Source organism: Mandrillus leucophaeus, unplaced genomic scaffold, assembly GCF_000951045.1.
Source record: "Mandrillus leucophaeus isolate KB7577 unplaced genomic scaffold, Mleu.le_1.0 Scaffold830, whole genome shotgun sequence".
Lineage (NCBI taxonomy): Eukaryota > Metazoa > Chordata > Mammalia > Primates > Cercopithecidae > Mandrillus > Mandrillus leucophaeus.
This window is the reverse complement of record NW_012109031.1, coordinates 278,977-292,361: the sequence shown is the minus strand read 5'-3', so window position 1 is coordinate 292,361 and position 13,385 is coordinate 278,977. Positions and strand designations below refer to the sequence as shown.

The 13,385-nt window shown below is 47.1% G+C and overlaps 1 protein-coding gene across 1 annotated transcript in view; it reads right to left on the bottom strand.

Moving 5' to 3' along the window:
* Nucleotides 1-12,079: 12,079 nt before the first annotated feature.
* S100A9 (S100 calcium binding protein A9) overlaps nt 12,080-13,385 on the bottom strand; it is a 3,379-nt gene continuing 2,073 nt past the window's right edge. The window contains exon 3 of the mRNA XM_011968167.1: nt 12,080-12,439. Coding sequence (XP_011823557.1) covers nt 12,245-12,439 — 195 coding nt within the window. The 3' untranslated portion in view covers nt 12,080-12,244. The remainder of the gene's footprint in view (nt 12,440-13,385) is intronic.

Below are 13,385 nucleotides of genomic sequence, written 5' to 3'. Positions count from 1 at the left end.
TAGAAAATAAATGAATAGACAAGCAAATAAAGATACATTGTATGGCTGGCCCTCGTGGCGTGTGCCTGTAGTTCCAGTACTCAGGAGGCTGGAGTGAGAGGATTGCTTGAGTCCGAGAGTTTGAGGCTGTAGTGTGCTATGATTGTGCTTGTGAATAGCTATTGAATTCCAGCCTGGGCAACATAGCAAGATCTTGTCTTTAAACATATATACATATATATATATATATATAAAAAATATAATATGACATGATATCATATGACATGATGTGATCATATGATACAATAGTAGTTAATGATAAGTTATATGAAAAAAACTAATGTAGAGAAGTAGAGTTGCGGAGGAAAGGGAAGGAAGGGGATGTTGGTTTGGATGGAGTGGTCAGGGTGTACATCTGAGCAGAAATCTGAAAGAAATGAAGAAGAGTGACTTGCATATGTCTAGGGGCCAAGAGTTCCTGGCAGTGAGTAGCCAAGGCCCTTGGTGGGCACATACCTGACCTGCTCAAAGAGTAGCACAGAAGCCAGTATACCTGGAGTACAGTGACTGAAATGGGGAGTGGTGGGGAATATGGGCCTTTAAGTATCAGGAAGCAGATAACAGCAGCTTGTAGATCATGGGGAGGACTTTGGACTTTATTCTAAATGTGCTAAGGAGACACTGAGGGATTTTGACCAGGGGAGCGAAATGATTCCATTTATGCTTTGAAGGATTACTTTGGCTGCTTCTGCGGAGAACAGATTGTAGGGCACAGACAAGCGTGGAAGCTAAGCAGCTAAGAAGAGACTCCCCAGGGCAACCCTGTTCAAGAGAAATATAATATGTGTAACTTAAACTTTACTAGAAACTATATTTAAAAAGGTAAAAATAAAGGGGAAATTAATTTTAATAACATATTTTGTTAGCCTAATAGATCCAAAAAAATCTCTTCAGCTATATAAAACTATTGTTGAGATAGTTTACATTCTTTTCTTTCATTTTAAGACTTTGAAATCCAAAGATTCACATATGACCATGTTTTAAGTGCTCAGTAGTCATGTATAGATCATGGCAACCATATTGGATCCTGAAGCCCTAGATCGTTTCAGAGACGGAATGGGGCTGGACTAGGGTGGTGATAATGGTAGTGACAAGGGGTGGTCAGATTATCAATACATTTCAAAGGTGGAAATTGAAAAATCAAGGGTTACTCCAAAGGTTTTCCCCTAAGACACTGGGCTGGATGCTAGGGATACAGAGATGAAAGAACAAGTCCTTGCCTTAGATGTTCATCTTTGGTTGGGGAAGGCCTGAATCAGGAGGAATCCCCATGCCATGTCATCTATGTTTTGGCAGAAGTAAGTATAGGATGTCGTGGGAGAATAGAGACTGACCCAGCTTTGGGGGCAGGCTGGGGCCCATTAGGCTACCTGAAAGAGTAGACACATGGTCATAAAATTTGGGGCAGAACTTTGAAACGGGGGAGATGATATAGAATTTGCATGTCTGTGGGCATGGGATAGTAAGAAACACTCTCTTTGGTCTTCTTAAAGAAGGAAAGGGATGGAAAGGAGTTGGGAAGAACAAGGAGCAAGAGACCAGGGAGAAGAGTATTATGTCCTATCCAACATAGGGTCGGGGGAGACTTCCCTGACTAGACTCTCCACACTAGTCTAGGCCAGGTTCTTTGTTCAACACTCCAAAAGGACCATGCTGCTCTCCTTTGGTGCTCTTGTCTTCTTTTGTGATTCTGGATCCATGGCCATGATTATTTGTTTAATATTCATCTTCTCTGATGGACTAGGTTGTTAAAGAGCAGGTGGTGAATCACTATGAATCACTAGCACAAGCATAGTGCCTGGAAAGAGGTGGTTGTTTGTTATGGATTGAATATTTGTGTTCCTTCTGAGATTCATGTTGAAACTTAATCCCCAATGCGAGTATTAAGAGGTTGGGTTTAGGGGGCGATTAGGTCATGAGGCTTCCACCCTTTTGAATGAGTTGGTGCATTATGAAAGGGCTTGAGGAGGCAAGTTTTCCCCTTTTAAACCTTCCACCACGTGAGGACACAGTGTTCCTCCCCTCTAGAGGAAGCAGCAACAAGGTGCCATTTTGGAAGCAGAGAGCAGCCCTCACCAGGCACCTGAACCTGCCAGTACCTTGATCTTGGACTTCTCAGCCTCCAGAACTGTGGGAAGTAAATTTGTGTTGTTTGTAAATTATCCATTCTATGATATTTTGTTATAGTGGCATGAGGACACTAGGACAATGTTTGAGAAACATTTCTTAAATGAATAAATGTGTGGAAATCAGTAAGTCTGTAGGCTTAACTCTCTATAACTGGCCCCAGGGAAAATACAAAGAAGTATGGCCTCAGGGACAGGTGTTGTGCCCTGGTGAGGAGTGCAATTCAATCTGACCAGCGGGTCAATGGAAACCTCCCTGTCCTCCAAACCCTGACTCCTCCAACCAACCACTAAAATCAAGTCTGGCACTGATGGGGAGCATGAAATCAGAAGTCAGCCCCAGTCTCTGTTTAGTGGGACCATCAAGATACCCACAGAAGAGGCAGCAGGGGCATAGCCTTGGGGTCTGGTAGACCCTCCTGTGGCTGCTCCCTCCATAGAAGGATATTTTTAAAAATAGGAGAGACCAATGGGGTTGAGGAGGATATTTATTAATTATTTAGGTGCACTGGTCCAGTTGGATTAACATCCAAAGGACTGAGCCCTGAACTATGAAATCAGCGGAAGTCACTTGAAAGTCATTTCCACCTTCAAAATGTATTGATAATTGGACCACCCCTTGTCATCACCATTATCACCACCCTAGTCCAGCCCCATTCCATCTCTGAAATGATCTAGGGCTTCAGAGTCCAATATGGTTGCCATGATCTATACATGACTACTGAGTACTTGAAAAATGGTCATATGTGTGAGATGAGCTAGAATTGTAATACACTGGATTCAATTAATTGAGACATGCATTATATCATTTCTTACTTTTCAAGGAAAAACATGTTTTACAACTTGAGTTTATCTGTCTAGTGACCTTGCAGCTGCACAGCTAGAGAAACAGGGTCTTCACAATGCCTGAGAAAGGAGGAGAGATAAGGCTCACTAGCCACAGAAAAACAGGCAGTTAATTTTTAAAGGACTCCAGCTCTTTCTCTTTCTCAGGGGGAATTGGGTTTTCTTACATACAACTGAGTTTCTGCTTACACATTCTTTAATTTCTTTGAATTCCTGTTCCACCTCTGGATCTTCTTCAGCAGCAGGGGCAGGCCAGGTGGCAAAATTAAAGAATTTTAGAAAGATTAGATACCCTGCTGGAGGTCGGACATGACAGATGTGAGGAAAAGTGGGAAGGGAGGCTTTTTACTGCAGGAGGGTGGATTTGGCTTTTGGCTTATTTACTGTAAAGCCATGTGGAGACAGTGTATGGGAAGCTGGGATTCAGGACAAGTGACAAATGATGATTCCTGGGCACACAGGCTTGGAGTGGGGGTTTGCTGACCACCCCCACCAGAGGAAACAACTGCATCTGTGAGATGCAGTTGCATGGAAAGTGTGCGAGAAAGTAGAAGCCTGTGGATGGGGCTGAGGGGAGAGGCTAAAGATGGGGGTGAAGTGGGATTGACAGAAGAGGAAGGAGTGTGTGACCCAGGGAAGGGAGTCCTGGAATGGTCCAAGCCTGGAAGGCTTCCATCACCAAATGTGAATGAGAATGTGAGAGCATTTGGGGAAAACCCTCCCTCACGGCACAACCTTGGCCAAATCACTTTGCTTCTCTGGGTCTTTATTTTCTTTATTTTTGAAGAATTCAAAGGTATTTTAAACATTTGTTTTGAAAAGTTTTAGACTAGGTGAATACTCAGGTGCCACCCAGTGTTAGTACTCTGAGACCCTTCAGTTGGATAGAGAGGAACTTTGCACAGGGTCTAGAAGGAGAACATCACTTAGTGAGAGGGTAGGAAGGAGGATGTCCCTTGGTGCTAAAGAGTAGCAGTCAAGAGTGTGAGGTTAGAACTTATACTTCTGTGTTCAAATCCTAGCATTGCCACTTACTAATTGTGAGACCTTGAACATGTTACTTAGAATCTTTAAACCTCAATTTCCCAATCAGTAGCATGGGGATAACCATAGCACCCCTCTCCCAGAGTTGGTGAGAGGATTACGTCATCTCATAGCACATGGAAAGCACTTGGCACAATATCTGATGCAGAGTAAGCACTCAGCAAACATTAGCAATAACAGTAATATCATAATTTAGACAGGAGGTAATGATTGCAGCTGACCCACTCTCTGCCACAGCACAATAGGTATAGATTATTTTAAACCAAAGCAGTTTGAGGTTATATTTAGGGGTGGCTTGGTTAGTTAAAGTTGACCAGTGTAAGATAAGGAACCAAGGGAAGTTAAGCAATATCTTCCTCTAAAGGCCTTTGAACTAGACCAAGCTGTTCTGCAAACTAGGCCACTCCCTTAATGCACTCACCTTAATTTGGGACCGCTTCTGATATATATAGTAGTATTAGAATCTCTTAAAAAACCCCAAAAAACCAACAACTAACCGATGAGAACAAAAGCCAAGCATATTTGCTGTTGTGAAAACACTCACCAACTATAATTTTGTTTCAAAATAGCCCACTGAACCACAAGTTGAACTTGAATCATGGCTAGAAAAATTTTAAGGGCTGCTAACCTTGGTCAAAATCCATCAGCCAGCGGCACCTAAGGACAATGACAAGGGCCCTTGACTTGGAATCAAATGAACTTGGTTAGACTCCCAGCTCAACTGCTTGGCTCTGTGAGTTTGGACGAGTGGCTTCCCTTCTCTGAGCCTCAGTTTTTTCAGGTATATTGTGTGCTGTTTGCACAAGTGATCTCCCGTACCTTCATGAATACACAGAGACTAGACCACATGACTGTGGTTGGTGTCGTGGAACAAGCAAATGAACACAAGCACTGTTAGATCCACTGAGCCCAGGGATTGGCCTTGTTGTTTCTGGAGGCCTTGTCTCATTGTCACCCTCTGTTCACCCCCAGAGGCCCTATTCTCCAACCACTCTAGAAGTCTGTAATTTCTCCATGGCTTTCAAACTTCTTGGGTTTTGCTCCTGTTGTCCCCTTGTTCTCTTTGTCTAAAGGGTCTTTTCATCCCTTCGTTCACAAACATTTTTTTGTGTCTGCTCTGTTGCAGACACTAGGCTACCTGGGCCCTTCTCTGGCTCTAGAACACCTGCTTATATACCATGACCCGACTCAACCATCACATCCTCGAGGGAGCTCACCTGTTCGTATCTTCCTCATGTATTTCCATCAAGAGTAGACTTTAGGTCCCTTCCAATTTGGGGCTAACCTCCCTCTTCTGCTCTCTGGCTCCTGCTGGAATGATGAGTCTGACAAAGCTGTCTGGGCAAAGGCATTACTGAGTGATAAAGGACACCAGTATCCTCCTGAGGGCAAAGTATTGCACATATAGCACCCAAAAGAGTGGCATTGGTGTCCTTTATCACTCAGTAATGCCTTTGCCCAGACAGCTTTGTCAGACTTCCAGTACACCACAAGTCAAGCCATGCCAGCCTGTGCATCAGGCCCTTGGATCTCAGGAGAAGGATCTGGGCTCAACAAAGTGGCTATCAGAAGCCCCTGACGTGAGAATGGCTAGGTCTTGTCATTTTGACTTGGCCAACACAAGAAGCCTTTCAAGTTAAGATAAAGCAAACTAAAAATCTGGAGGGCAAGAGCCCCTACTTCCTATGTTTCTCTGATTTCTCTTATTGCCTAACACAGGACTGGGCACACGGAAGTGCAATTCTTGTCCTTTCAAAACTTAACATGGGCATTAGTCCAAGCAAACTTTCCTTGTCCCTCCTTCCCTCTACCCGTGCCCCCTGGCTCCCCACACCCACCCCCACCACCACCACAGCCAAGAAGACAGCAAAAAGTGCCTCTCTGTACTCTCAGGGCATCTTGTGCTTACCATCTGCCTTTGTTTATCTTTTGCCCAGAACATTGTATTGTAGAGAAAATGTCTGTTTGGTAATTGTGTCCCCACTGGACTGAGGGCTGTGTAAAGGCAGGGAATCTAGCACAGTATTTGACATAAGACCAGGCTCAGCAGCCTCCTAACTGGTCCTCATGCTCCTACTCTGGGGTTCCCCAGGCTACCCTCCACATAACCACCGAATGATCTCCTCCAGATACATCATATCATATCACCTGCCTGATTAAACCCCTCCAAAGGCTCTCCAATGTATTTGGGGTGAAATCTTTGTGGAGATGGCTTCTTGTCATCCAGGCCTCATTTCCAGCGTTGCTTCCTTGCCTGGTTGCTGGCCCATGGAGCAGTCCTGCTAGCAGGTCTCCTTTATTTTCTTTGTGGAACTCATCAACATCTGAAATGATCTGGGCTATCTATTTCTTGACTTGCCTCTGGTCTGACTCTCCCCTAGACGCAGTTTTGTTGACCTGGCAACTATAACAGGGCGCTGCATTTAGTTCTTACTCAGTGAATATTTGCAGACTGAACAACTGATGAATGTTGGCTTCTTTGCATGGAGCTGTTTCCTACTGGAGGGAATGAACACCTGGAGTAGAATGCGAGGACGATGCTTGAGGCGGTGCTGGGAGAGTGGGAGGGCCTGGCAGCAAATGAACCACAACACAGTGGGTTTTGGAGGCCTTGCCTCTGGCGTGGGCTCCTCTCCCTGGACCTCAGCAATATTTGAAGGCAGTTGTCATGGCTCCCTTGCTTACCTTTTCCAGACTCGATTCCCCAAGACCTTCAACAATTTTCCCCTGTGATTGTCTCCTTTTGTTATTAGGAGTAGACTCGAAAGTGGGACATGCTGTGTTTTGAGGGAGCAATTCCTGGTTAGATATGACCCCTAGTTACTTCACAAAGATTAGATATGACCCCTAGTTGCTTCTCTGAAAGCACCCAGCCACACAGAACTGCATTTTACCACAGAGAACAGGAGGGCAGAAGGCAGTAAGTGAGAAAAAGCTTGGGGAGAGGATGTAGAAAAGGTAGGGAGAGAAAGAGACAGGGTAAATCAAGAGGGAAAAGGTTAGGGGAGAGGCAGGGGAGAGGAGGGAGGATCAGACTCCAAGTCAAGGCGGGGGCTGCTGAAGGTGCTGGCTGCATGCTGGAACCCTGACGGCCCTGCTGTCCCTGCCAACGGCCACCTTCCTCTTCCTCTTCACCTCAGGTCTTGGCAACAAACCCCTTCCTCACTGTATAGTCTGCATGCGGCAATTTTGGGTATGTGGGCAAGAGTGGGAGAATTCATGGAGAAAAGGAAAGCCTGGATGTAGTTGCTTTGAGTTGGCACCAATAGCGGTGCTCTGTGTTTAGTTGGGACTCTGCATTCCGTGGGACACTCAGGAAGGAGGCCAGTCGGCTCTCCCTCAGGGGCTCCCTTTCCCTGTCTCCTGTGTCTGGGAGCAGATTTCTGAAGACGGGGTGGTTTAATCATCCGGGGACTGATTGTGGTCTTGGGATAGAGAAACTGTTTCAGGTCAGAGCCCCAAGAGGCAACAGGACTTGAGAAACCAGATGTTTCAGTCCTGCTGTCACTTTGGTAATTGGAATGTCAAAATCCATGACACGGGGCTTTCTAAAATATATGCTTTAAGCAACTGCTGGAAGAGGGGGGCGGTGTGTTGGGGTTGGATTATGGAGCTTACTTCAGAGCAGGGCTGCATCAGGGTTGTGTAAGGTTGGCTCACTGGGCTGGTGAAAGCTGAGCTCTTCCTTCCTGGAAAGGTCTTGGCAAATAGCATGAAATGCTTATTTATCATGTTGCAGTCACACCTCTCCTAATTGAGGTGAAGCTCGGGGTAGTTTGAGGCTCTAACTTTACTTTTTCTGAGAAGCACGGCTTCAACTCTCTGAAGTGCTCACCTGTGCTATTGCAACAGACTCCCCACAGGCCGTGTGCCTGGGGTTTCACTCCCACCCCAAATCCATCCCATAAAACACAGATAGAGAAACTTCTATGAAATGCAAATGTGATTATGCAAATGTGATCACTGCCCTCCCTGAAGCCTTCGGGGCTCTGCCCCTGTTCTGTTGAATGGAGTGTGAGCTCCTTGGCCTGGTACCTACCCTGTTCTTCTCTGTCTCTCTTACCTCTCCCTGTCACACCCCCAGTGCTCCTCATTCACCCTCAAACCCCACTCCTGCCCATTTCCAGGCCTTTGCACACATGGCCTCCTGAAGCACCTTCATGTTTATCCCGGGATGCCTACAGGTACCAGCCTTGATGTCACACTGATACTCACTCCTCCATGGAGATGGCCCCAGTGAAGGGCATCATTCCCACCTCAAAGTCCCACTGAACTACATCCCACCGAAGTCTTTTAGCTGGACCTCCTCAGACTCTCATTTTCCACATCAGAATAATTTGAGGAGCTACCTTGTCTCCCTAAAGGCCTGAGGGCTCCTTGACAACATGGACAAGCTTTATTTATCATGAAGGCCGCTCAGAGCATTATACTGTGCCTGACACATAGTAAGTCTGCAGTTAATGTCTGTTGAGTGAATGAGGGGAAATACAAGTGAATGGACAAGTGAATTCATTTTTCCCCCAAGTTCTGGAGTCATCCCACCACCACCCAGGCCCCAGACCACATTCAGAGCACTATGAAGTGTCTGGAAAGAGTTTAGCAGCTTAGACCACTACTGATCCTTCCTCATTCCTCCAGAAAGGCATCTAGCAGTTCAGGTTCCACAGCTAACACCAGACTGGAGGGCAACTCATTGTTGCAGGAATTGTTGGATAGTCATCTGAAGACAGGTTGTCTCTGGTTCTTTAGTCACCATAATGCTGGGAAAGTCCCCAAAGGTCATGTTTCCCCAAAGGACTCATTAATCACAGAGATAGTTACTGATTCTCACTTGGAGTGGGAATCTTAACCTTGACATGGACCTGGACATGCTTGCTGTCTCTGAGCAAAGAAGCCCACTCTGCTCTACTCAACAGAATGAGGTGTTTTTTTTTGTTTTTTGTTTTTTTTTTTTAAATGAAAGAGGCTAATGGGAAGGAACAGGTTAAGTCACCTTGATGAGTTCTGTTCAACTGTGTTTAAAGAAAATTCAACAGGGTGCAAGTGGCTTGCTATTAGACCATCCCCTGGGGTCTGAAACAATTGCCTACATGCAGACTGAGTTACTAGCGACAAGGCAAATGGAAGAATGCTTGGAATCTGAGGACGTCTCTGGGTCATCCTGCTGCTCAGCTGCTCTGCTCTCTGCCAGCCCCAGGTCTCCAGACAGCTGGCACCCCCCACTCCCCACCAGTTCCTGAGAGCCACCCCTACCTCACACCCACATTCAAGCAAAGCACCCATTTCTGCTCTAGAATCATCCTATCTTCACTTTGTGGATGAACAAGTGGATAATCCATGCTGGGATCTTGAATGTGGGGGAAAATCAGCCACAGTTCCTGCTTTCAGGGGCTCATAGTCTTGGCAAATGGATATTTTCAATTCAGTATTTGAAGTGCAATGGTGGAATTATCAGAGTTCTGTGGTCCTGGAGGAGGAAGTCCCTGTCTTCTTGAGAAGGGTGGATGGTGAGGAAGCAGTAACACTGGCTCTGAGGCTTGATGGATCCTAAGGGACTTACAAGAGACACCAGGATGGTGCACAGCATTTTTGGTGCAAAGGTGAAGAGGCTGGAGAAAGCCTGGATGTAATTTAGGGAGGGCATTTTGAAGAAGCAGAGGAATAAACATGTGGATAGGAGGATGGATGATAAGGGGTTAGATTTGTTCTGTGCCCTCAAAGGGGAGGAAAAGTAGGACTAATGCTGGGTGGGCATGAGGAGATGGATTTTGGCTCAGTATAATGAGGAACATTCCAAGTGCCACTCCCAAAGGGGGAAACTCTCTTTTCCTGGAGGAATTCAGGCAGGGTTGGTTCAATCACTTGGCAGGGACATTGGCAAGAATCACTCTAGGGTGTGGGTGGGGCAGATTGGATTAAGTCCATAGTTTTCGCACTTTTTTCAAGACAAATCTCTTTCTTCAAATCAAATTGGTCTCATTGAACAGAGGGGTAGAGGGGTCCTCAGATTCCCTCAACTTTCTGCTCCTTACCTTCAGGTTTGAGATTCTGTAATGCTAATGCAGAAGCCTTCCATTTGCAGGTTTTGATCTCCTCTTGCCTTTTTCCCCCCACATCATCCCTTGAGAAGAGAGCATAGAATATGTGAGAAATTTTAGACCATTATACAGGCAATATTTGTTGAGAACCTTCTATGTAGCAGCCACTACTCTAGGTGCTGGGAATAAATCAGAAAAAAGATGGACTTTGCTCTCTTGGAGTTATTAGTCTGGAGGGGTAGGCAGAGTCATAAACATATTTAGGCACATTGTAATAAGTAATGGTGGGCATAGGGCCTAGGGGGAGCACTTACCACCCTACTGGAAGCATCTGGTCTAAGGCCCTCCAATCCCCAGGATGCTTCTCTCCTCCCATTACCAAGCTGTGTTCAGAAGGAGGTGAAGACAGTGACTCCTCCTTGGATGTGAGCATGGGAGCAGAAGGGCTGTCAGAAGATGAGTGTCTCCAGATGTCAGGTCTCCAAGTCAGGCACAGAAGGGACTGGTGAGGGCTTCTAGACTCTGCTGCCTGAGCTCTCAGCCTGAGACAGTTCTTGGAAACATCCTCATACCCTTGAATGGGAGCCCTTATAACCCTGCACCCAGAGCAGAGCCCCCAGGCCCTTAGAGCAGAAGTCTGCAACAGGCAGGTTGGGGGCACAACCATAGCCAGGCTGTGAGGGGAGGGCTGAAATCCAACCATGGCAGCTCTGTATCTTCCTGCTCTGCAATGGGGAAGGGGCTGGGGAGGTGCAGCCAGTGGGGCAGATATGATTCAAGCTATTTTTCATACTGCACTATTTTGAGCAACTCTGTCGCTTGTGTGACTTTGGACTAGTCTCTTCTCCATGTTATGCCTTGGTTTCTTCACTTATGAAAAGGGAGAGTAGATGACTGCTAGTCTTTTCCCAGCTCCCCCAGATCCTAATTCTGTGAGTCTTCTTTCTGCTGAAAGGACAGGAGTCAGAGGACCTTGATCTGAACTCTGGTTTTTGGAAGGCCCACCCCCACTGGTTATAACCTAGGAAAGGGACTTTATAGCCAAAGGGCAGGAAGATGGCAGAGGAGTCCCTGAAGTTAAGGTCTAGGGCAGCTTGAAGTGGGAGCAGCAGCAGTAGCCCTGAGGCAGCTGGGGCCAGGTCTGGTAATAGGCTTTGCAGAGAGAAGCAGATACTTGTGCTGGCCCCAGCTCTCAGCTACCCACCAGAAAGGACAGCTGGCCCTCAAAGCTTAATATCAGAATCTTTAGACCCCCAGGCCCTCTGGACCCAGAGCACAGACTCCTTATGGTAGTCACTGAGTCTTTTAGCTGCAGAGCCAGGACTGACACTCATTTCTTCACTCTGCCATTCTGTTGAGACCAGGGTGGGCATAGAGCTAAGCTCCCAGACTCCCACTTGTGTGAGCACCCCCGTCGCTTAGGATGGCAGGTCTGTTAAGACAGACCCAATTGCTCTCTTGGATCCAGAAAAATTATGAGAGTAAACACACCGGATCTGTCCTTGTTTCCACTGCCTTAGTGCCAGTATTCCTCCCCAGACATGGCACTATCTGGGTCCATTTCTGGAAGACTTTTAGAGGAATGGAATTATATTAGGAGAGAGAGGGCTGCGTAGACAGTGATGGGTGAAGATAGGGTTGGAGCTGGTTGGGAGGGTAGCTGACATATCAAGGGGTAGGGATATGCCCTTTTGCTTTCTACAGTGTACAGTGACAAGGGCCACTTGTCAGGCTGGACAGGCTGGATGGGGTGTCTAAGATGGGGCAGGGTGCCTGGGATCTGAGCAGTGGGGCCTGAAGTCAGAGGTGAGGACATGGCCAGGGAGGTGAGCCCAAGGGGCTCAGCACAGACCCATGTTTTGCTGCTTCTCATTTTGTTAATACTGAATGAGGGGGGCTGAGTCACAGATAAGGACAGGGCTCTCTAATGCCCAGAGCCCTGGGAAGGAAGGGTTGGAGAAGAGGTGGAAGAAGCACACAGAGCACTGACTTGGAGGAAGACTTTATTTGGCCCCAGCCCCTACCGCCACAGCCAGGACAGTTTGGCACAAGAGGTCCCGGGGCCCTGGTTGGGTAGAGGCAGGGTGGCCTGGCCTCCTGATTAGTGGCTGTGGCGTGGCCATGGCCACTGCAATCTTGGACACTGTGGTCTTAGCGAGCGTCCTCCCCGAGACCTGGCTTATGGTGGTGGCCAGGGCCCTCGTCATCCTCGTGCATCTTCTCGTGGGAGGCCCAGGTTAGCCTCGCCATCAGCATGATGAACTCCTCGAAGCTCAGCTGCTTGTCTGCATTTGTGTCCAGGTCCTCCATGATGTGGTCTATGATCTTATCATTCTTTTTCTCCTTCTGCAGTTGGGGAGAGAAGGTTGTGAGAGCTGGGTGTGGCCAGAAGTGAGGACTGGGAGCACAGTAAATGACCAGCTGGCAAATGTGCAGGGATGCCTCACCCTGGAGCTTGATTTAAAAATTAAAAATGCCCATGGGTTGAATGCCCACAATGGAGCAGACAATGAGCACGCACCAAACGCTCTCCAGTTTATTCCCTCCATGACCCTGTGACTTGGGTGCTGATTCTCTATTTATAGAAGAGGAAGCTGAGTTCCAGGGTTTTGCCCTGGTCATGGCATGAGTAAGCCTGGAAATATCACCTCATTTGGTCCTCATAACAATTTTAACAGCTAGGAATGGTATCTTCCTGGAGGAAACCAGTCCTAGAGAGGGTCATTGGTTTTCACAGCTTGACTACTCAGGGCATGCAAATTCAGATCTGACTTAGAGGCCAGTTCTATTCCGCTACCCCTCTGCACTTCACTTCCTCTCATGCCCTCCTTTCCCTTCCCTCTGGAGGTTACCAATTAGTGAAACTTTTTTCAACCAACTCAATGGGGAAACACCTAGAAAAACTAGGTGCGCGCAGGGGAGATGGAGGGGCAGAGAGCAGAGTATGTGCTCCGTTGACCTTCAAGAGTGTGATAAAGTATAAAAAGGGAGATTACAGGCATGAGTCGGGCAGGGTGGCTCATGCCTATAATCCTAGCACTTTGAGAGGCCGAGGCAGGCAGATCACCTAAGGTTGAGAGTTCGAGACCAGCCTGACCAACATGGAGAAACCTCGTCTCTACTAAAAATACAAAATTAGCCTGGCGTGGTGGTGCATGCCTGTAATCCCAGCTATTCAGGAGGCTGAAGCAGGAGAATTGCTCAAACCCGGGAGGTGGAGGTTGCAGTGAACTGAGATTGTGCCATTGCACTCCAGCCTGGGTAACAAGAGCGAAACTCCATCTCAAAAAAA